At 42.4% G+C, this 24,238-nt stretch overlaps 1 protein-coding gene across 2 annotated transcripts; it reads left to right on the plus strand.

Moving 5' to 3' along the window:
- Window positions 1-12,243: 12,243 nt before the first annotated feature.
- LOC137878151 (cationic amino acid transporter 2-like) lies at window positions 12,244-22,635 on the plus strand. 2 transcript variants are annotated; one of them, XM_068718304.1, is made up of 12 exons: window positions 12,244-12,311; window positions 13,336-13,706; window positions 15,389-15,544; window positions 15,632-15,797; window positions 17,066-17,202; window positions 17,302-17,524; window positions 17,887-18,023; window positions 18,894-18,996; window positions 20,219-20,343; window positions 20,987-21,153; window positions 21,840-21,948; window positions 22,117-22,635. In XM_068718304.1, exons 1-12 carry the CDS (start codon window positions 12,301-12,303, stop codon window positions 22,224-22,226), a joined length of 1,815 nt encoding a protein of 604 aa, XP_068574405.1. In that variant the 5' UTR covers window positions 12,244-12,300; the 3' UTR covers window positions 22,227-22,635. The 2 variants fall into 2 exon arrangements, with proteins under 2 accessions (XP_068574405.1, XP_068574415.1); XM_068718314.1 differs by lacking the exon at window positions 20,219-20,343 and having other exon boundaries at window positions 22,117-22,245.
- The last annotated feature ends 1,603 nt before the right edge of the window (window positions 22,636-24,238 follow it).

Consider the following 24,238-nt stretch of genomic DNA (forward strand, 5'->3'; position numbering starts at 1 on the left):
ATGTGCGCCTCTGGATAATATTATGAACCCAGACAGGACGGCGTTTGGTTCTGTTTGGTTTTTGGTTTCGCAGTCGTGGTCATTTCAGTCATGGTTGATGAAACATTTTGGTATTCGTGGAAGTAAGCCCCTCTTCCTTTCTGGTGCGTCTTGCATAAGATATCACAAGCTATGTGTTAAGAGTGAGAAATGTGGAAGTCCGACCTTGAATTAGTACGTACTCGGGCTGTGTTCAACCTCAAAAAAAGATATTACTCTGAAAAGTGTAAATGTTAGGATTGGGTATTAATCACGATATTAAAATTACAATACTACTGCACTTGTACAATGGATATCAGTCATAATCGATCAAATTAAAGCAGTATTTGTACCACATGTAACATGATAACATGCATCAAGTAGCTAACTATATCTTATCTTGAGTGGTACAGACTGGGAAAGGACCATCATGGAGCCCCATTTGGGACTACCGTCTCATTCACTGCATGGAGGATCATCCTGGGTATTTCCATTGTGTGCTACCGTTTAAAGGAGGTGGGACATTTAACCAAACATACATTTGCCCAAGCTACTTCATCCTTGAAGTCTTGTCTCTATTGTTATACCCTGCAAGCCAAAGATGACCGATCTTCTGGTATCTGCATCATCATCTAACACTCCTGAACTTGAGACAAAAGCCATGGCACTTATTAAATCTGTATCAGTCATGTACCAATCAGTGACTTCAGATTGTGTTTGGCAGCCCCTCCTGGGACAGAACCACCGAAAGAGGAGCTTGTGATAGTGGTGAAGAAAATGTCAGCTCTCCACATCCCCGTGGTCTCATTCATTTTAAAGATTACTTTTATAGCATTTCCGCCTCATCTGACAGTAATGACGGGAGCATGACAGGAGGACACATGGGACTGAGGAAGTGCATGGCGACGAAGTGGGACAAACGCCAGATCTGATCCTGCGGTTCCCTGCTTTTTTCCCCGATGAGTGGGAAAGAGTGATGGAAGAAGGCAGGACAAAAGAGAAAGGAAAAGATGAACTCAGAGATGAAATTGAAGGAACATATAGCCGGCAATGCCTAGATCGGTTGATGGATGGCATTACAGGTTGATGAATGGACTGAAATGCACATCTAAAAAGCAGCACATTAATGCAGCAGAAGGTCGAGCCGTTCTGAATGCTCTGTGGCAGATTGTCATTTAAAGAAGTGTCTTCTCTGCTAAATATCATACGTCTCTCTTCCTCTCTGCATGGCTGACCCATCAGCAGCCAGAGCGGTTGAATGGCATCGTTTGTCATGATTACCTCCTTTTCAAGTCACTCATCGCCGTGCTTGACTTGGCATCAAAATGTTACCTCAAGCAAAAACACACACATGCTGCACACACACATGCTAAAAAATATGCGCACACATTGATGCATGGTGATCCGCAGTTTTTCAGTCCGACACAGTCTCACAGCAGTTCATGAAAGAGTCACAAAATGCAATCCATTGGTTTCGTGTAGAAGGACACGGATCTTTAGTGTCGCTCAACACGACTCCTTTTCTGAGACATTTATATCAGTTTAGGCAACAAATGCCGGAAAGGTCTATGAAAAACATCCTTGTGGTGCTCCAAATAATGGCGTACAGTTTTTGTTTAGGCAACACAAAGAACGGTCACGTTAGCATCACTTCACAACGATACGTTGGGACACTTGGAGTGGAATATCGACCTCACGGTTAAAAGTCCTGTCTTTGTTCAGGCTGGTCTCATCCAGCATCCGTGGCAATACCTACGAAAAATATTGGGCCATAATTCGTAGATATCCCACACAACAAATAGCGATCGTTCAGCCAGGAGACCGCAAACGTTTATCGCTTCAATCTACACAGAGCAGATCGACCCAGACAGGAAGTCAGACACCGAATAGGGATAGAGCATCCGGCCATTTTTCAAAATAAAACACTATGTGCAGCCGGATCGCGGCGCACACGTTCTCGGTGGAATCAAATATGTACTTTACCTATGTGTGTGTAAAGAATGCTGATATGAAATATGAAAAACAACCAGTAGTCAATGTGTAAGCTGCCCATTGAATGGTGATTTAAGGTGATTTGAGGATACGTCGGTTTGTTGGACCCATCCACCTTCCCTTCCGCCCATCATTTAGTAGCGTGTGGTCCATCTGCTGTCTTAAACGGGTTGATAATGAGGGAACTCCCCGCTGACCACGTGCCATGGACATGGCAGGCCATGGGGCAGGTCTGGGTCAGTGCAGGCTGACAGTGTTAGTGTCTAATGAGGGATACCGAGATATACAGGCGAGGTTAGGAGAGCGGTTGGAACACAAACTACTTTTGGGGGCGACCGTGGCTCACTGGGATAAGAGGGTCGTCTGCAAGGTCGGCGGTTCGATCCTTGGCTGGTACGAGTCCTGTGTCAAAGTGTCCCTGAGCAAGACACTGAACCCTTAACTGCTCCCCGGGCGCCTGTCATGGGCAGCCCACTGCTCCCTGTATACAGGGATGGGTCAAATGCAGAGAGAAATGTCCCCTTCCGGAATGAATATAGTGTATTCAAAAAAAGTAGTCTTTTTCCAAGATCTAATACTCTTCTCTGACCATTGCATAGTCATGTCGAGGCATGTCATTTGTGTTTCCACCAAGTATAAGAATCCTAATTGGCATTACACTGGCCTTGTTTAGTGCTGAGTGACATGAAAACATTGACTACCGTACACGTTGTATTGACTTATTCTTTCTATATGACTGCGGTCAGAGGAGTGTTTTATTGTAGTGCCTCCTAGGAGGAAAGGCTTGTAGTTTTTAGTTATTTGATTAATAAAACAGTTGACAGTGAGCGGTCCAAGCAATAGTAATAAACTTTGAATAAACAGGTGCTAGTGCTCTGTGCACTGTGGGAGGGGGGGGGGCTTTAGGGCTCTGCAGAATCCGGTGTGTCATCAGCAGCTGTCCGAGACTCATTGACTTCTGTTCACTTTTGCAGCTGGATGCTAACATCGCAACCAAACTCTTCTTCACGTCCCTGGAGTCATTGAGCGATGAGCGGTTAACGCTGTAAGCAACACTTCCTGGGGACAATCGGGCCCCCTGAATGGCCTCATGCTCCAAATACGTAAGCACCCTTACAGCTGGCAGCCAAGCAATCAACTCGTTCCTAACAGGCACGCCCCAAATGGCACTCTGCACTAGTTAACTTATGAAAATGCATGCACTGTAACACCCCGTTGCTCCTTACCTCGCATGTTTTCCCTGTGACTTAATTATTTATTTTTTGATCTTATCCATTTATTCATTTAATTCCCTTTCAAACATATCTATACCCGTTGTTTTTGCATTCTCAATTTGTCTATATTCCTGTTTCTGTCTGTTCCTATGTACGGTATGTCACTATCACTGTTTTGTGTACCGCCCTTTCCACCAATACAAAATATGAAATACATAAATGACATAATAAAAAAAAAAAAACATTGTACAGGGTAAGATGTGACCATTTTCATCACAATAACATAATCAGTTATCTAAAACTCTGTAGTAACCTTGGGATGAGGACTAATTCACAAACATGCTAAAGGCTTTTATTGTGAAAGGTAAGAACTAAAGGAGTGGTTCTACACTGCCTTTGTCAAAGTTGACTGGAGTAATAAAGTTTGCTGTCAAGGCTCGGCTATGGAGCATCCCTGTTGTTGTGAGGTGACTGCTCCACTACACCACCGTGCAGCGACCAATGCAAGACTTATCTCTGGGAATTATACTTACTTTGTTGTCATTGATTCAGCACTCACCTCATTATCAATCAGATGAGTCACAGCTGATGACTGACATAATCCATCAAACAAAGTGAATAAGCATATTTCCCATAAGGATGAAGTACTCCTGTAAGGAGGTAGATATTATCATCCAAATAGTTGTTTTAGCACCAGGAGGAATGCTGCATGGACCAAAGGTTGACATCAAAACTAATGAGGGAGAGAAATTGTACCATCATCACAATTTATGAAAAGCATTACAAACTCTTGATGAGGATGAGTCTCAGATTTATTTAGATGAGAAACCCGTAACGCCCCTCATTATACATAGGCTGATGGGAGACACACAAGCACACTCTTCCAGGAATAGAAGCAGACAGACTAAAACTGAAAGAAATCCTGAGAAAGTTCAGATAGCTCCTCTCATCACAGCTCCTTTGTGTTATTTATTTTTATCCCAGTAAGACAAGTCCATGACTCGAGTCGAACAGGAAGGAGGGAGTGTGTCTCTGTGAGGACAGGAAGCGATGTGGACTTCCGAAGGTGCGCATTGGTGGTGGAACACGAGCAATTTCGGATCCATCCCTAAAACGACTGTTATGACCCAGATCAAGTCAGATATTTTTATCCTCGCTGCCGTTGCCACATTATATACCCTAGTTACAAAGTGGGACCAGGCGAAGAACAGGCCATAGCCTTATAGATAATAGTATAGCTATTGTGTTAGTTACATTGACTTTGACTATATGCATTGTCCGTTAATGACGAAGCATCCATCCGTGCGCGGGGGTTAAGGTCGGACATTTGATTCTCTGTTTGGGCTTTTGTTTTCTTTTACAAAGCAAGTATTATGGTCTGGATTAATGTGGATTGTGTGTTGATTGCTTCAGCCCTGTTCTACACTCTCCCAGAGCAGCTAAACGCTGCAGTGTAGCGTGTTCGCTGCTGTTGGATTTCCTGCTAAGCTAGTTTAGCGTAGCCTCTCAGGCCACACGCGCCGTACCAGGGTACGTACAATGCTGTGGTTCCGGGGTGTGCGTGTCAGACAGCATGTTGCCAGGTTGGGCGCAGTGGCTCCACCGAAAACATTATATTTCCCACAAATTTAAGCTTCTGCAGTTTCCAAATGCATTAGTATTATTCAAACGTATTGTTGGGTTCGTGAGCCTCGTACCGAACGGTTCAATAGGAACACGTGTATTGTTACACCCCTAGAAACTAATAATAACCATAGCTGTGGCGTCATAATGAGGTTATTAGGAGGTGGTTCAACTGTAGTAGGACAGCACTGAAGGCCCAGGTATAAAACACACGGCCCACCACTGCTTTACTGTCTGTGTTTCTGGTCATCTTAAGTAGTCTGGCCGGAGTGGCTTGGTGGCAGTTAACTTAGCTTAACTTAAATAAACTCAACTCATAAAGGTAACTTAGCTAAACATACCATCACATGCACACAGCTACATGCTGGTGTTCCTCCCCTGTAACAGCCAAAGCCATCTGCTTGTACACAGCCTTCATCAGCAGGATCTAGTTCGTACCATGAGTGCAGGCGACACCAATCACTTCCTCAAGAAGGTGACAAAAGCTATACCTTACTGCACACCTTCAGGTAGCACACTTTTAGATAGTTTACACATAATAGATCACAACTAACCTAAATACATACTTATACATAATCTACCCCCCCGAACTTGGTCAAACCCCATGACATCCCTGCTGTAAAATGTACAATAAAATATAGTGCACAGACAAACAGATAACAGTACTTTAAATATGAAGGGATGTGCAGGGGAGTGTATCGGTAGGAAACTGTCCTGGGGATGTCAGAGTCAGTGGCGGCCGTCCCAAAGCTCTTATTTCTGCTCTGAGGAGCGAGGAGAGAGGAGAGAGGAGGGATCTCTGAGGAGCCATGAAAATATGTGTTCATTGTAGACTGAACAACAAAAGGACCACAAACAACTTTCTCCATTTATTAGAAAGATTTCCCTCAATAACTTTTATTATGAATACAATTAAAGTGAGAGAGATCTTTTTACATCATATGTCATCATTTCATTCAGTCACGTGAGGCTGATCATTGTGAGTGTTTGATGAGTTTTATCATTTAAGTTTAACCTGAAACATGGAGCCTAATACATTAATTCAGTATTCAAGAGAAACCAGAATCATATTCCGGGTTATTTAATAATAATGTCACTATCAAAACATACAAACACATTTAATTTAATAACATAATTTAATAAACTGTGACAGCACATTTACACTAGACTTATCAATCTGTTTCTATTGTCTGACCACTCAGTGTTTTGGGCCTTTTTGCTTTAGTAAGGTTAATGAATGTCAAACTCTCAGGTTGAGTAGTGTTGTCTGTGTGTGTGTGTGTGTGTGTGTGTGTGTGTGTGTGTGTGTGTGTGTGTGTGTGTCTGTCTGTCTGTCTTAATCAGGGGCATGATGTTGTCGGCTTAGATGAGGGGCTGAATGGGGATGCAATCAGTGGGCCATTCAGTGGTTAATCAGTGAACGGTCACTGTTGTCCAGATGTCTCAGTGATGAACTCCTCCTACCCCACCATGTGCTCAAGGCCTTTATGAGTCGTACACAACCAACACTCTGGGTTCTTCCTCCCTCAGACCGCATTGCATTCTGTGTAACGAGTGAACCTTCTTTTCTCAATGTTCCTTCATTTCAGTATCACAGGACTCACTCGATACTGTTAAATAGTTTTTTTCCCACCACAGAACACAGTATAAATACTCAACGAAGGTGAAAGAAAACATCTCTACTCTGGCTGTGATGATTACTGTGTCTTTATTAGTAAAAGTACAGTGATGGTGTGTGCACGATCCAGCTGTTAAAGCCAACTGACAGCTGGTCCAGGTGTGATCAGCTGTGATCAGCGTCATCAGAAACAGACAGAGGAAAGGACGTCTTATATCTCTTCAAACATATATTTCCTCGATTCCTCTCTCCTCGTATTGGAAAAGACGCAAGTGAAGGAAACAGGGATGCAATTAAGACACTTGGGCTGTACCCTATGAGCGCTGAATGAGGTGCAGTAGTAGAGGATCGAAGAGTTGACTTGACATTTGCTACCATGTGGGACCTGTAGGCGGAGCTCTCATGGAAATCAGTGGGTTGAGGTTGCGATGAAGAGGAAGAGGAAGAGGGGGTATCCGTCTGCTGGCTGTTTGTGTGAAATGATCACAGTGGATGACTGCAGGATAGCCGATAGCATGCGTTCGCCCCTCTTGTTGGGATGGATCCCGTTTCTTTTAAACAGAGAGGCAGAGATCCCAGAAGAGGTGATGGGGAATGGCCCTGATATCAAACCGGCTTTCCACAGTCCTTTAGAACGTCAAACAGGAGGTTAGAATATGTTTTGGTGCGCTAAGACTCCCGGTGTGTTGTGTCATTTGTATAGTTTAGATTGCGTTACATGGAATTTGAGTGTGCTTGTGATAATCCATGAACTACAATGGGTTTATAAAGATGCTCCCATTATATTCCTTTGAGTCATTTCAGTGGTGTGTTTTCTTAATGCAATAGAAAATACAATTAAAATGGACGAGCAGCGCTCAGATAGCACACGAGCCGTGATGATCTGCTCTCTGTGGCTTTCTTTGGTTCCACTAACCGCTAATCTCCTCCCGCCTTTCTCTCCAGCCTTCTTCTGTGCCCCCATCCAAATGAAGACAGAACGGATAATTGGCCCATGTTGACGGTGTTAATAACAGCGAAACATATCTCACGCTCACAGTGCGTCCCACCCCCCCCACCCCCCCACAAATGTCACATTCCAGAAATGACTTTTTAATGGGCTGCACGCGCTGGGGGACGAACGCCTCGACACTTTAACGGACGCCACTTTTCCCCACCGTTACTCAGAGTGCAGGATGAGGCAGCGAGTGGCCTCTGACAGTGTGATGTAGTAGACATAAGGAAAGCGAACGAGCAGTCTTAATTAGAAAGGAGGAGGCGTCCTATCTATCAGCTCCCTGCAGGGTTGGAGGGATGCGTGGTGATGTTGCAGTTGATTTGTCAGCATATACGGTGTTGCTGAGCAGTACAGCACCAACATATGGGATAACCTTTGACCTCCAGTTGGGGGGTCTAAAGGTAAACATCCATCAGTTCACAAAATGTTACTAATCTGACGCACCCAGAGCAAAGCCCAGCCGACATCCTCCAACCAGCAGTCCAATCACACATTGCATCAAGTCCGTTCAGAGAGTAACCTACAGGTAGATTATTCAAATGAAAATAAATAAGTAGACCAGACACAAATACTGCAATATAATGCTTCCGTCTACACCGGCAGGTCTAAACTGCTGCGTTTACTTTTCCACAGACGAATCAGGGATGTAGGCAGTGTGCGAAATACCCGGTCCAAACGGGGTCCAGTTAGGTCCACAATCAGACATGAAGAAAGGCTCTCACTATACATATTTGTGAATCAATGTTTGGCAGTTTGATTAATGAAAACTGCTGGGCATTAGTAAGCGTACAACATTTTAGTGACAATTGCAAGTTATAAATAACTGTGTTATGATTCAGAGACCCCTGAAATGTTGCGATTGGGGTTTTCAGGGGGTCTGAAGTGTCAATCAAGGGGTGTCTGACCCCCCTGAGACCCCCTGTATTTTGCACACTGGTTGTAGGTGTTGGTTAAAGGGGTTACATTCCAAATTCAGAGTATATCTATGATCGGGGGATTGCCTCCACACGGCTCTCAACATGGCAGCTAATAGTGGTGACAGCACTAAACAGTGCAAACAACAACAGCAGTGCAGACGGAGACACGTTATCAGTGTTAGAGTAAGATTTACTTCTTTCTCTGCTCAGGTAGACATTGCTTCACGATATCTCAACGTATAGTAATGTGCTGCTAGGTACAGTATGTATAGAGTTTTACTTTTTAATTGCTTGTGTGAGGAAATGTGTGGAGATGTAAAAAAAAGTTTGAAACATCACTGAAACAAAGGCTACACTCTAAAAAAGTGATCAATGAAAACAAGTCCACTTTTAATTTGACCTGCAGCCTCCCGTCAAAAAATAGCTTAGAGACAAAACACGGAAAGTAGTCGCACCGGTAAATATTCTGATGTACAACACGATAGGTAAATATTCTGATGTACAACACGATAGGTAAATACTCTGATGTACAACACGATAGGTAAATATTGTGATGTACAACACGATAGGTAAATACTCTGATGTACAACACGATAGGTCAATATTCTGATGTACAACACGATAGGTCAATATTCTGATGTACAACACGAAAGGTCAATATTCTGATATACTACACGATAGGTCAATATTCTGATATACAACACGATAGGTAAATACTCTGATGTACAACACAATAGGTAAATACTCTGATGTACAACACGATAGGTCAATATTCTGATGTACAACACGATAGGTCAATATTCTGATATACAACACGATAGGTCAATATTCTGATATACTACCCTTTTAACAGCCATATGCCTTTAAATACTCAGTGAAAGGCCCCTGACTATGTTTGATCAATATGACGAATAATGGAGACTTCAGAGAAGATGGCTTAAAAAAAAGAGGGGGGGGGGGGGGGGGGGGGGGGGAGCTCAAGCCCCTTGATGAGCGACTTCATTGGAGAATCCCTCCGGAGACGGGTAAGAATGGAGGTGGAGGGGTCACGGATATGAAAGGTCCTCTGAAGATAAATATCATAGACCGTCCGTAAGAAGTGGACGTAGTCACCATGACGTCACCCACTGGTTTGTGGACTGCCGCCGTTATGAAGCCTTGACTCTCTACGTTTTGACAGTCGCCATCTTTGCTTTTTTGCAACCAGTGAACAAAAGTGACCATATTTGGAGTGCGGAGGAGTGACGTAGAGACGTCGTATACGCTCTGGTAGAGTAGCACCCTGTCAACCCCCTACGGTAGAAGAGCCGCTTCATGCACACCCGGGACTTCCTGCCTGTTGGGTGACTGACTGATGCTTCACCGTTACTCCTCTCAATCAGCATCCTCAGCGAGGACCAGCCCGCACAGGCAGGCAGCTGGGGGGGGGGGTCCATGGGGACCGGCCTCAACTAGTGATGTGTCAAGCTTGCACTGCACACACAGATGCAGCCGTACACACACACACTCACACACAAGAGCCATGACAAACAGCATTGACCTTCCCGCTGCCAAGATCAGGTTAAGAAAACGCCTTAATATGCTGCTACCAATTACCACTCCATTAAAGCGGCTATAGTTCAGAGAACCCCCCCCCCCCCCCCCACACACACACACACACACACACGCAGCTGTCTTCCTGCCACCCACACTATCACCATTACTACTACTGCTAACACACATACACACACACCAATGTGGAGGTGGGTTCCCGATCTTGGAACCCATTGGCTGTCAGTCTGATGACGAATAAGCCTCTGGGAGGGGGGGGGCTATGTTTCTAGGGCTCCGGTGTAGCCAGTAGATATCGGGTCCAAGACTTACCGTCCGGTTAGAATCTTGAGATGCGGGACAAGTAGCCAGTTTTACGAGCTAATTTCAAAGCAATGGAATCTAAATCATTGTCAAGACTGCTCGTACGTGATCGGTCAATACGACCACAAACACAAAACCACAACACTTCCGATTCCCAAAATCGCGTCCGGTCGCCTACAGATTCTACATGTGAATGCAAAATCTTTTGTTAAAGAGATTACAATGTGCATATTCATCCATCGGTGCTGAATAATGAATAATATGTGAAAAGATGGTGATTTCTTACCCACAGTCTTTTATAATACCAATGGAGGGATATTTTGAAATATAGGAGCCAACGAGTGAATTTCCTTTTCCATTTCAATGAAACAAACACATGATTGTCATCATAATTAATATTGATGAAGTGAGAAAGTGTGGCACCACTCTCTCATAAGCATAAGGAGACGGATTGCTTCCCAAATCATATCAATCCTCCTTGATTTCAAACAGAATTCCTTCCTTTTCATTGGCAGAGGGATTATGTCATCGGCTGAGACCCGAGAGGAGAGGAGGCTTTGGAGACGCAGCCGAGCATTTATTCCTAATACTCCTGCTGCCCTCTTGTGATTCAACCTGCGTATTACAGACAGCATCATACTGTGCTGAAGGAATGGCTTGATGGACACTCACTCATCAACTTTCTCCAGAGAGAGAATGCTGCTAACCCTATGTTGTACTCTCCGAGGTCAGGGACTTTAATTCTTAATGCCTATTTGCTCACGTGTGCTGAATGTGAAGCGTTTGTCTGAACATTCGTAATATCATAAATGCCGTTAACATGAATTAGAGTTCTTGAGTGTTTATCTAGAGGTGCATCTATAAGGACAAAACCCCAGGAAACATCTGGTACAGGACCTGGAATAGATGTTGTTTGAACAGGGCAAACAGAAATAACAGTGGTACAAATTACAAGATGGAGAATTGATGGATGGATGGATGGATGGATCAGAAACACATATGAAGAATATCTAGGGAGGATGTCAAGCAACCACCATGGACACCTGGGAAGAGGACGGACACAACGTCCCTACAAGCAGGACGACATCATCTGTCTGTGCATTCCAAAACCATTAGAAATCATTAGAAACCAATATAAATCATTAGAAATCATTAGAAACCAATAGAAACCAATATAAACCATTATAAACCAATAGAAACCAATAGAAACGATTAGTTTGGTTAAGGCACAAACTAATTAAGAAAACATGCATTCAGACATTTATCGTTGGAATGAAAACAGTTCCATTCAGTTATTTGTAACAAAAGAAATAAGTATTTGTAGAGAGTAATTAAATGACAGACAGCAAAACAAACAATTAAAACGGGCGTGGACAATATATTCTTCAGATGTCATGATGAAATTGTCACAAATATTTCGATGGGACACAAATATGCAGTTCTGCAATGCCGTATGAGTTTTGTAGTTTAATACTGAACAAAAACTTAAAAAAAAAAAAAAAAATATATATATATATATATATATATATATATATATATATATATATATATATATAATTTGGAGTTTGATGTAACCAATTTGTGTAATTCAAATCCTAAATAAAATAATTATATTTAAAAAAATTCAGTATTAAACTACAAAACTCATACTATATAATATAATATTTGTGTCCCAGCATAATATTTGTGACAAATTTTTCACGACATCCGAAGAATATTGCCCATGCCTGTTTTATTTGTCCGTTTTGTTGTCTGTCATGTGATATTAGTCTCTACAATTTCGACCATCTGAATAGCAATAGAATGACTTGTGCACTGCATGTTAAACTTAGCCCAAACGTCCACGCTCACTCTCTTCACTCGGGAGGCCTCCTCCGCCTCAGGGCACTGATTGCCTGGATTGATTTCAGCTGTGGAGCTCACACCAGACTTTCACCAGGCCTCAGGGCCGGTGAAAGTCTGCTCGTCTGAGGGAGAAAGGAGCTTCTGTCAGACACCAGCAGCAGCAGCAGCAGACACGAGCTGCTGGTCTTAATGTCGCCGGCACTCTGAACACACGGCGTGGAAATGGCTCGCGGGTAATGTTTCTTCACGTTTCACTTTTATCAGAGTTTTTTGGATCTTAAAGTCCACCTTAAGGAGAGATCCTTAAGGGCAAAACATTGCACTTCATGCACTGGTCAATTGTTAAAAATGTTGCGGTAATTTGCTTCCATAACGTGTGTTCTTTCAGACTAGTGGAAAGAAACCTCTAAAATACACTTAAGTTTTTAATTTTACTACTTTTTGTCTATTTGACAAATTCACCAAAAGTTACTGTTAGATAAAGCTTCATTTGCAGATTTAAACAAAAGATTTTAAAAAATGTGTAATACAATTGATGGGGAAAGTTTCATCCATTAGTTAAACCCGGGTAAAAGTGGATCTACCTCATCTTAAATACCAACTCAGTTTGAAAACTACATGCAATTCACACTCAAAGCAGGTAAACAAGTTAACCATTAGATGTTACCATATCCCCAGGTGATAACACGCATCAATATGCATTTTTCTATAACAAGTTTTCTGAAATGTTATGTTTAAATATGCAAACGAGTCATTATCTTATTAAATGTGCTTATTCGGACACAATTTACACAACAGAAATCTGAACATTGGAAAAAGCCAGAATCAAAAATTCATCTAATTTTGTTGACATGTTAGAGTCAAAGGTTTTTACAGAGGTGTATGTGGATATCTCTGTTAACAGCCATTAAAATAAATAAAATGTTCTATAGATCAGTCTATGAATGATATATGAACAAACCCCTCTGTGAAAGCCTTCAGAATATAGAGAGGATGGAACTGGAAGGTTTGGGGTTTTTGGTGGTACTCAAGTGGAGATTTCTGACAAATTCTCAGAAATGCTCTTAAAGATGATTAAATCCATACATTTCGAAGACACTACAGGTGAAAAGGGGTTTACAATTTAACCACCAGGTGGAATGTTTTTGAACACAGGCCAAGCAACTTACCAACCAATACTTCCTCAATACAATGTTTACATATATGTAATTCTTGCGTTATCTTTGTTTCTTTACATCGATGCATTCTGGTTCTAAGAATCACTTTTGCCAAAGTGTTACGATTCCTTCGGACCCTGACCCGAAAGAAGCCTCTGAAGCCCGAGGGCGAGGTGTCCAACTTCTGCCGATCCCTGACTGCCTTGGACTTGGTGGGCCTGGGCGTCGGTAGCACGCTCGGGGCTGGCGTCTACGTGCTGTCCGGAGAGGTGGCCAGGGAGGTGGCCGGCCCCAGCATTATCATCTCCTTCCTGGTTGCGGCGGTGGCTTCCGTCTTTGCCGGGTTGTGTTACTCTGAGTTTGGAGCCCGGGTCCCCAAGACGGGCTCGGCTTATCTCTATAGCTATGTGACTGTGGGGGAGGTGTGGGCGTTTGTGGCCGGCTGGAACCTCCTGCTGTCCTACGTCATTGGTAAGTGAAAGTGCACAATGAAGGTGGATGTGCTGTGGAGGATTAATTAACATGCAAAACTTGCATTTTTTCTACGGACCAGCAGAGGGCGACTCCTCTGGTAGCAGAAAAAAGTCTGATTGTATAGAAGTCTATGAGAAAATGACTGTGTAGATCTTACTCATTAAAGCCTCTGTGTCCAGAGCAGTAATGACATCATACCTCTTAAAGCCATCTTGAATAAATTCAGTCAGATCTTGGAGCTCAATGAAGATGATATACAACACGTCAGTTCAGCAGGTTCCTGATCTGTATGTTCGTGAAGTCACTTGTTCATCCATTGGTTGCAGTCAGGCAGCAACTTCTGGTTGTGCTGAGTGAAGCCAATTTCTTAATTAAAACTTGCATTCTCTCTAGTGTCCACCAGGGGGCGACTCCTCTGGTTGTATAGAAGTCTAGTCTAAAATGACTACTTCTCGCTTGATTTATTCCCTCAGTAAACATTGTAAACATGAGTTTATGGTCTCAATCTCTACTTTCAAGTTTTCTTCAACACAGCATGATGTTCATTTAGTACATTATGGTCGATTTAGAGTCAAACACAACATAAAGCAGGAGATGCTTTAGGGGCGAGGCTACACAGTGATTGACAGGTCTCTACCAGAGCCAGATACTGCGTCTCTACGTCACTCCTCCTCATTCCAAATATGGTAACTTCTGTTCATTGGCTGCAAAAAAACCAACATGGCGATGGTCGTAATCCAAGATAGCGACGCCAAACTCGAGGCTTCAAATCGGCCATCCACAAACCAATGGATGACCTTGCATGACTACGTTCTTATTTACAGTATGTTTTCCCCCGAATTTGGCAACGGCCCAGTTTTGCAAATGTATGACTAATTATTTATCCAATCACTATGTATAGAGTGTTCGATCCCCAGCTACGCTAGTCCATGTGCCCTTGGGTAAGACTCTTAACCCCTAAATGCTTCCGTAGGCTGTTCTTGCAGTGTGTGAATGATGACATAGTGTTAAAGTGCTTTGAGTAGTCTGAAGACTAGAAAAGCACAATACAATTAGTCAGGTGGCCAGAAAGTACTCTAAATGAATGTTTATGCCTGCTGGATGTCTGAAGAGTAATTATTTGCTTTAAAAAATAGAAAGGCAGTCAATATTTACAGAGCAGGACAACGTCCTGCAATAATGCCGGCTTCATGTCATATTAGTTATTGCAATTCAAAGTTTCCAACCTGTAAATAGCAGACGTTTCAACATTCAAGTCTTAATTGTGACAGGGAGAATTTTCTGAAAGCGCTTAATGATTATGATGACTAGCACTTAATTTCAAAGTGCCTGAAATTCACGAAAAAAAATAAATATAATACTTGTGTTTTATTGTAAGTTCCCAGTGTTTTTAATTCTCTGTAATCGACAACCGATTTGAAGACATGAATACTTGCAAGTCATTGCCATGGACATTTTTTACCATCCATCCCATATGACATGAACACAGCATTGGACAAGTTCAGTCCCGAAGTCTCTCTGTTGGAAGATTTTGATTGTCACATTGTGTAACTTTCAAGTTATTAGGGTACAATGGTCTTTGAGTTATGACAAAGCAGAACATAGTTCAACAGTCCTGATTTTTTTGATTGTTAAAAAATGTACCAACCTAAATGTGTATACGTCTTTGTTCTTCTCAGGAACATCTAGTGTGGCCAAAGCCTGGACCGGTACCTTTGATGACCTTATAGACAACATTATAGCTCAAACTCTGGAAAAACTTACTCCAATGGACTCACCTGGCTTGGCTCCATACCCAGACTTCTTTGCTGCTGGGCTGATTATGTTGCTCGCTGGTAATATCATTTATTTGAAAGTTAAGAAAAGATGCAGAATGTTTTGCGAGCAGAAATTTGCTGACTTTTTTTTCTTCCTAATTTCAGGGATTCTTGCGTTTGGCGCGAAGGAGTCGGCAGTCATCAACACAGTTTTTACTGGAGTGAATGTAGTCGTGTTAGTTTTTATCATCGTCGCTGGCTTTATAAAAGGAGACCTCAACAACTGGCGCATCAGTCGGGAGAGCATCCTGAATGCAACTCTAGCCATGGAGTAAGATTTCTCCTTTTTACACTTTTACACTAATTTTGTATTCAAATGGTTCTGTTACGTATGTATTATATTGTCTAATTATAAATGTATTTGAGGAAAAATATATTTGTAAAAGCTTAAATGATGCATCTTTCATTATTCACCGACTAATACTTCAATGGATATGTCCATTGTGACCAAATGTCCATGAATCATCATAGAAATCAGCCAAATAACTTATTATAATAATTAATATAATAACTGAATGACGGTTTTCAGTATCAAAGTACCCCAGTGATAGTTTTCTGCACAACTATGTGCTAACAGGAACTACAAATGGCTAGTTGGTATAGATTTAGTGGTGCCCAAAAGATAAACTTTTGCTTAGTTTAAAACAGGAAATATAAAGTATTCAGTGTGTTGGCTGTTTACCTCATTTAGATTAGGGTATTATAGTTAAAAAAACAAAGAGGATCCTTGAAAAAGAAGACAAGGAATAATAGGAGTGACAAAACTCCATTAATTTTTTTTTTTCATGTTTCACATAACAAAGGCTCAAAACGCCTCATCATCATGGTTATATTCACTGATATTCTGTTTTATCATTCAAAAACAGTTAAGTGTCCACTACTTGAATACGGGCTCTTTCTTCACTTGAAGTGACTACCTTTTTAATAACAAGAGGTCTGTGGATTCTATGAATTATCCCAAATAACCAGGACAGTGATTTTGGAAAGAGAAATTGTCATTGAGATTTTCAATTGTATTTTTGTTCATTGCCTTTAGAGGCACAAACATTGAGCTTCATTTACCAACAGTTCTTAAGATATTTCTTCCTAAAACCCACTGTGCACAGTATTCCTGATGATTCTGACATTCCCCAATGTCGTCTTCTTCTTCTTCGTATTATTATTATTATTATTATTATTATTAAGTATGGAATCTACGCAGACTTGAGCAAACTTCAGGGCTGATATGCAATTATTTATTGTTTGCATTTTTCTGCAATTCTACTGTGTAATAGGATTTAAATGCATTCATATTTTTTTCTTAGAATATTTTTTTTTAATTTTCCTATTTTACAAAGCATTATGAACTTTTTATTTATTAAAACACAAATTCACATCAATATTGTAACTGGTAACCACGCCATCAATAATTAGTCATAGATCATGCAATGCAAACATGTTTTTTAGCTGCTCCCTTGCAAATGGGAACAAATGAATTACATGAGGTACATTACACTCTGAATGGAATTGATATAGGTATTTTTTTTTAATTCTTTAAAGGAACATTACGTCGACACAAAATGAAACCGTTGACTTTGGCGTTGGTGGCTTCTTCCCCTTTGGTTTGGACGGCACATTAGAAGGAGCGGCCACCTGTTTCTATGCTTTTGTAGGATTTGACTGCATCGCCACAACAGGTATCGTTGAGTAGTACGAGTAAAGCGCATTTTGTTGACTTGACTTCAACAGCAGTGATGCAGGAGTATCGCCCCAGCTAATGGAAGTGCTCTTTCTAGGGGAGGAGGTGCAGAACCCGCAGAAAGCCATCCCTCTTGGGATCGTGGCATCGCTGCTCATCTGCTTCTTGGCCTACTTCGGCGTGTCAGCCGCTCTGACTCTTATGATGCCCTACTATCTGCTCGACGGCCACAGCCCTCTGCCTGTGGCCTTTGAATACGTTGGCTGGGAGCCCGCCAAGTACGTTGTGGCTGTTGGATCCCTCTGTGCACTCTCAACAAGGTACTGGTCTGTAGTTCTGCATCAAACATAAGGCATCCATTTGTTTCTGTACAAAGTTGTAGGAGTTCCAGTTGCTAGTCTCATGTCTCAAGTTGCCTTTTGTAATTTTACCACCAGCCTAAAATGTCGTAGCTGTTGTTGGGATGCAGAATTACTACTTGCATGATAGAAAAGTGAATATAATTACTGTAGTGCAGCTATTACTGCACTATTTACATGGTGTGAGTTGGCTCTGTCCTGTGACTTTTGGCAGTCCATGTTTGTCATGTATACTAGTGCATATAGAATTGAATGTCTAACCTGGTTGGTGTTGGCGAGCTCTCCATTCGCTCACAGTGAAGCGTTGCTGTCGTGTTCCACAGTCTCCTGGGAGTGATGTTTCCAATGCCGCGGGTGCTCTTTGCCATGGCGAGAGACGGCCTGCTCTTCAAGCCCCTTTGTTACCTGAGCTCCAGGCAAAGTCCCGTTGTTGCCACGCTGTCTTCAGGAGCAGTGGCCGGTAATCCAGTTGCAATCATACTTACAGTTTGTTGGTGTATGCAGTTTGGCAACAGAAGTACAGCGGAGTGCAATAGCTTGTCAGGCTATGCAAGGCAAACCATTCACAGCTACTGGACAAAGAAATGACTCGTAAAAACCTTGCCGATGCAAAACATTATTGTCTGATGATAAGGTTCGAGAAGATTAGGTGCATCTTATTAGTCCAAATGCAGTGATATTCTGCCCAAGCGGCAACCTCCGGTTCTGCCGAGTGAAGCCAATGTGGAAGTGTCTTAAAGCTGCATTCTCTCTAGTGTCCACCAGGGGGCGACTCCTCTGGTTTTATAGAAGTCTAGTCTAAAATGACTCTACTTCTCTCTTGATTTATTCCCTCAGTAAACACTGTAAACATGAGTTTATGGTCTCAATCTCTAGTTTCAAGTCTTCTTCAATACAGCATGATGTTCATTTAGTACATTATGCTCCATTTAGAGTCAAACAGACCATAAAGCAGGGGATGCTTTAGGGGCGGGGCTACACAGTGATTGGCAGGTCTCTACCAGAGACGTATACAGCGTCTCTACATCACTCCTCAGTCCAAATATGGTAAAAAAAAATTACTACGGTCGTAATCCAAGATGACGACGGTGAAATGGTCAAATTCAAGGCTTCATAATGGCAGATTCTTATCATAGCTCTGCAGTTTTTGACACAAATGTTTTTCTTGAGCGTAAAGACTTGTGAAGATGAATACTGTTACTCAACGTGAGGCTTTTAAAAATATATATTGCATCAGAAAGCTTTTACTAAGCCCCCCTCTGTTATCCATCTTGGCATGCATTCCCACAGACTCTTGATTGGTCAGTAACATATTTGGTTCTCTTTGCAGCTGTCATGGTCCTGTTATTTGACTTGAAGGCACTGGTTGACATGAGTTCAATTGGGACCATCTTTGCCTACACCCTTGTTGCAGTGTGTATCCTCGTATTAAGGTATGGACACTTGGAGTAATTTAATAGGTTCGGTAAAAAGCTGCAATTTAAAGTTCCCAGTGAAATGGAATATTTGAGCGGCGTACAGTTACAATAGGGATTTAAATCAAATCTTTTGTGTTTGATCAGTGACGAGAGGTTCGTGGCTGTTGAGGCACTGACACTACATAAGTCAGATTTACAAATGTATGAACCCAATCCAGTAGCTTAAATCACCATTCAATGGGCAGCTTGCACATTGACTACTGGTTGTTTTTCATATTTCACATCAGCATTCTTTACACACACATAAGTAAGGTACATATTTCCACCGGGAGCGTGTGTGCACCGCGATCCGGCTCCGGATTTTTGCGGTCAAAGTGAAATATAAGAGAAGTGTAGAAGAAGAGCAACGACAGAACAAGCATAAACCCGACCCGTGGGCTCTCGCACGCCCATTTCAGTGAGGCAGAGGTACTGTTTGCCTCCCCTCTGTGCTTTTTCCCTGCGGTTTAATGTCAGATCAGCAAACACTAAATATGTTCTACACATACGTGAAATACAGTACCTACTCTATGGAAAGGACATATAATGAAAGTGTCTACAAATATTACAGTGGTGACAAACAATGAGAAAGCAAAAGACACGCGCTGAGGTGAGGCTCAGCTTGTCACTGCCTCACCTCGCATGTCTGAACAGGACATGCGCAAATTCATCGATTTTTGACTGTTGAAATGATTGGAATCATACAGAAATTACATTTATAGCACAGATCAGTAGAGAAATAGTAATTTTATTTTATCATTATTTGTTTGTTTTTTTACCTTTCATGCTGACAGAGCCTCCCCTGACCTCATGTCCCTGCATCTGATTATACAGTTTAAAAGTTTAGAGTGCTGACTGTGGGCTCCACACACACCTCAGTCACCTGTTGTCAAAGTCGTGTTTGATTGGAGGATTTTTTTTTTTGTAAACGTCCCTGAATGCTGGATGAACTATCAAACATTTGAAACTCTTTCAACAAAGAGAAAAGGCAGCAATTTGATTTAAAATACTCTGTTATAAAAACAAGGCAATTCAAAGGGACACAATATTAAAACTATAGGAAGTGTATTTTTCATTTCACTGGGTCTTTTGGAGAGTTTTAGACTGAAAGGAGTAACTTGTTTTTACATGACTCAAGTTGGTAGAACATCAACCGTAGCTTGTTAGCATGTTGCTGAGTTTTTTTTGTTTCTGCCAGGTACAAAGAAGACCCTGGTCTTATTCGTAGGCCGGAACCATTTAGTGTGATGGGTCTGTTGAGGCCTCCATCGCAACCCACCCACCGCACCTCCAAAAATGTCAACGTAGTCATCATCATTATTTGTAAGTAAGCTGTCATTGTTCTGCTGAGCATACTTAGCGGCGTCCTGACACCGGTGCACAAGGCGTCCGTACGCGACAGGTATTCGGCTAACACTGATGTAAAACCATCCGTGTCGTCATTAGACGCTCGGCGCAAATGATGTAGAATAAAGTCCTCTAAGGTGGGGGGGAGGAGGTGGATTGGTCAAACACAGGACTTTCACTCAGGGGACCGGCGTTGTCAAATGAAGTGTGTAACTTGTGTAATGTTACAAGCATACTTATTCTAAGCCAAACCATGTTTTGTTTTTTTCTAACCCTAAGCAATTGGTTTTGTTATCTAAACCGAACACCAACGATAATCACATGCAGCTCTCAGGGTCCAGATAATAGGTGGAAAGCTGCCCCCACAACTTTTATAGATTCTGCCCAAGCAGTAAAATATGACGTAGAAATGATTTCTCATTGCTTAGCTCAAAGTATGATAGTTTTCTGCACACACTTGTTGCCTACTATAATTAATGTTGTGTTCAGTTTGCCAACAGTCACTTTCCAGAGTTACTGAAACAGAATTTTTAATTTTTATTTACCCACTAGAAATGTAGGGTGCTGAACAAAACTCCAAATGTGAAAGTTTTCCCTGACGGCTCCGATTCCTCCTCAGTGTTCGTGGCGATCGCTTTAAGCGTGCTGCTGTCCGAGGCCGTGCGTTCCCTCCGCAGACGGGAGTTGTGGAGCACGCTGCTCGTCTCCGTCCTCGTGCTGACGCTGGTCCTCGCTGTCGTTATCGTCTGGAGACAGCCGCAGAGCACAACCAAAGCAGCTTTCATGGTAAACCAAGAGGGGATGGCGGTGGGCAGGATTTCACGCATTCTGAGGATTTGCACCTTTTCACAGTTCCAATGGGGATATCTTGTTAGGGGGGGTCAGTTAGCGGGCCTTACTGAGGTTATTCTGCAGGGCACAGAGAGTTTATGGCAAAGACGCGACGTGCCCGTTGCAGAGAGGCCAACCCAGTTTAAACCCACAGCGAATGGTCGCCGTTTAAAAAGCACGGTTTTTCATTTGAAACTTACCTTTTTAAAACTTTTGGGGATTGAGATATTGACTTTTGCTCTGTAATTATGTGTAGAAAGGTATATTGATGCTAAATAGTGAGCGTTAGAGGTGCTGGTAGGTGGGTTCTGTAACAAAGTCAAGCTAGTTGTTTCTCCCCGTCTCTGGTGTGTGAGGTAAGCTACCTCGCTGCGGGCTACGGCTGCATAGTATGGATGGATATGAAAGAGGTATGAATCCCATCATCTAACCCTTGGCTTTGCTGCAACACAGATATTTGCGTAATGCCAAGATTACATCATCGTGATTGATGTGGCGTTCAAAGGGAGAGGGTTTGATCAAAAATGATTCCAAGGGGGGGGGGGGGGGGGGGGGTGGTACCTCATGCAACCCTGTTCAAACACATTCAAACTATAGCTCTTTATCATACTGAATGATGTCATGAGTTCATGTTTTTGCAGGTTCCCGGTGTACCCGTAATTCCAGTTTTAAGTATCCTCATGAATACCTACCTGATGGTCCAGTTGGGAGGAGAAACTTGGATCAGCTATGCTGTCTGGATGGCATTAGGTAAGAGTGCCTTAAGTCTTAAGTGCCCTACATAACCAGCTCCATGTGGAATGTTTTTATTCTTTCAGGTGTTCTGCATCATTTGTAGACGGTGGAGGGATCTAAATGCACAAAGGTGTCATTTCTTTTTAAGTTGACTCTTAAAAGGCCTCACAACTCTTTCCTCAGGCCTGATCATCTACTTTGGCTACGGGGTGCGTAATAGTGTCCAAAAGCAAAGGCTACAGGAGGCTCGCATCCAGCTAAATACTACTGTGAACCGTGACGTTGCAGCTTGATGTGTGTTGAGTTGTTGCTGCAGCTTGATGTGTGTTGAGTTGTTGCATGTTGCTGACCACTTGCATGGAATAAGCTGGTCGAGGTCATCAAGGAATAACCTTGAAACCATTTTAGCATTTTATTCCGGATTCAGTGAGTTGGACCGACTGATTTTATGCTAACAATTGCTTTGTTAAAAGTATTCTAACAGTATTGTATATTGTACCTGTAATATAAGTATTATATATCGTCATATTATCCATTATGGCTCATCGCTCATTCAAGACTATGGAATCTTGTATGTTTTTGTCAAATGTCTGTTTGAAACTGACAACTTTAAAAAAAAAAAAAAAAAATCTCTATATTGTGGAATTATTTAGATTGGTAAAGAATGTTAATAAACTTGTAAAAAAATAAATTTCACTGAGTGGATAAAGAGTTGTAGTGTCTTGTCTTCCATGCATTTAGACTAATTCAAGCTGCATTTTATCTTTTTATTGTTGGGGGGGCGGCTGTGTGTGTGTGTGTGTGTGTGTGTGTGTGTGTGTGTGTGTGTGTGTGTGTGTGTGTGTGTGTGTGTGTGTGTGTGTGTGTGTGTGTGTGTGTGTGTGTGTGTGTGTGTGTGTGTGTGTGTGTGTGTGTGTGTGTGTGTGTGTGTGTGTGTGTGTGTGTGTGTGTGTGTGTGTGTGTGTGCGCGCGCGCTACATAATACACCTAATCTTTAGTCTATTAATATAAAAATATTGATTAATACAGCTTTAAAAGCCTGAAAAAGATCATGCTTCTGCTGTATTTCATATTAAAGTAATTATAAACATATATCCTGATTTGTGCGTGATGCTCCAAGGATTTGTAATCAGCCCTCGGAACCAGTGGCGGCTGGTGGAACATGTTTTAGGTAGGGCTGAGTCTCATCCAATCAATTTCAGCAAACATCCCAGTTATGATTTAATATAAAATAAACTAAAGTATCAATCACGCATTACTACTTTGCAGTTAAATATTTAACATTTATTCCAACACGTAATAACACCTTTGACAAATGCGTCAGTAAATCTTATTTTTGGCACCCTCACAGGCAATTCAGTATGAAATAATATATCAAACACAATTAAACTGTGTACAAAACCATGAATTCCCAGCAACTTAATGCAGCGACTTTATGAATACATCGCATTAGAAAATGACAGATTTAATGAATACATTGCATCAGACTGACAGATTTAATGAATACTTGTGACACCCAGGAAATCTGGGCCGACGCTTTTGAAACTCTAGATGGTTTTGATGTTCCTCCAGGACATCTAGAGTTGTCCTGGAGGACAGTTCACATCTCATCAGATGATGACAGACTTCATGATTACCTGCGGCAAGCAGGAATTGGATGCTTTTGAGACTCAAGATGGTGTTGACGTCCTGGAGGAAGAGAACCCCTCCATCTCTCCACCCTCCCTCCCTCTTCCATCTCCCTCCACCCACCCTCCTTTTTATAAGAGGGTATTTAGGAGGAAGAGGTGTGACAGAGATGTAAACGAAGAAACAGCTGTGGTAGCGCTTCCTCCCCCCTCCCCCCCTCTTCCGTCTCCCTCCACCCGCCCTCCTTTTTATAAGAGGATATTTAGGAAGAAGAGGCGTGACAGAGAGGTAAATGAGGAAATAGCTAGTGTAGCTCTTCCTCCCCCCTCCACTTCTCCACCCTCCCTCCCTCCATCCCCCACAACCATCGGTCCACCCACCCTCCTCCCTCCAATCATGAGTCATGGGTGACAGAGATGAAATTGTGGCGGAGGCGAGTCCCTTCCCCCCATCCACCTCTTCACCCTCCCTCCCTCCTCCATCCCCCACACCCATCCATCCCTCCACCCGCCCTCTTTTTTTATAAGAGGGTATTTAGGAGGAAGAGGTGTGACAGAGAGGTAAACAAGGAGACAGCTGTGGTCGAGCTTCCTCCCCCCTCGACCTCTCCACCCTCCCTCCCTCTTCCGTCTTCCTCCACCCGCCCTCCTTTTTATAAGAGGATATTTAGGAGGAA

This window comes from Cebidichthys violaceus, unplaced genomic scaffold (genome assembly GCF_023349555.1).
Source record: "Cebidichthys violaceus isolate CVI_PGR_0920_01 unplaced genomic scaffold, fCebVio1.0.p SCAF_10, whole genome shotgun sequence".
In the NCBI taxonomy this organism is placed as follows: domain Eukaryota; kingdom Metazoa; phylum Chordata; class Actinopteri; order Perciformes; family Stichaeidae; genus Cebidichthys; species Cebidichthys violaceus.

Coding starts and splice junctions, on each gene's coding strand:
- LOC137878151 (XM_068718304.1), top strand. Junction 15,798..17,065: donor AATGCAACTCTAGCCATGGA/GTAAGATTTCTC, acceptor AATTCTTTAAAG/GAACATTACGTCGACACAAA. Junction 20,344..20,986: donor CGTAGTCATCATCATTATTT/GTAAGTAAGCTG, acceptor ATTCCTCCTCAG/TGTTCGTGGCGATCGCTTTA.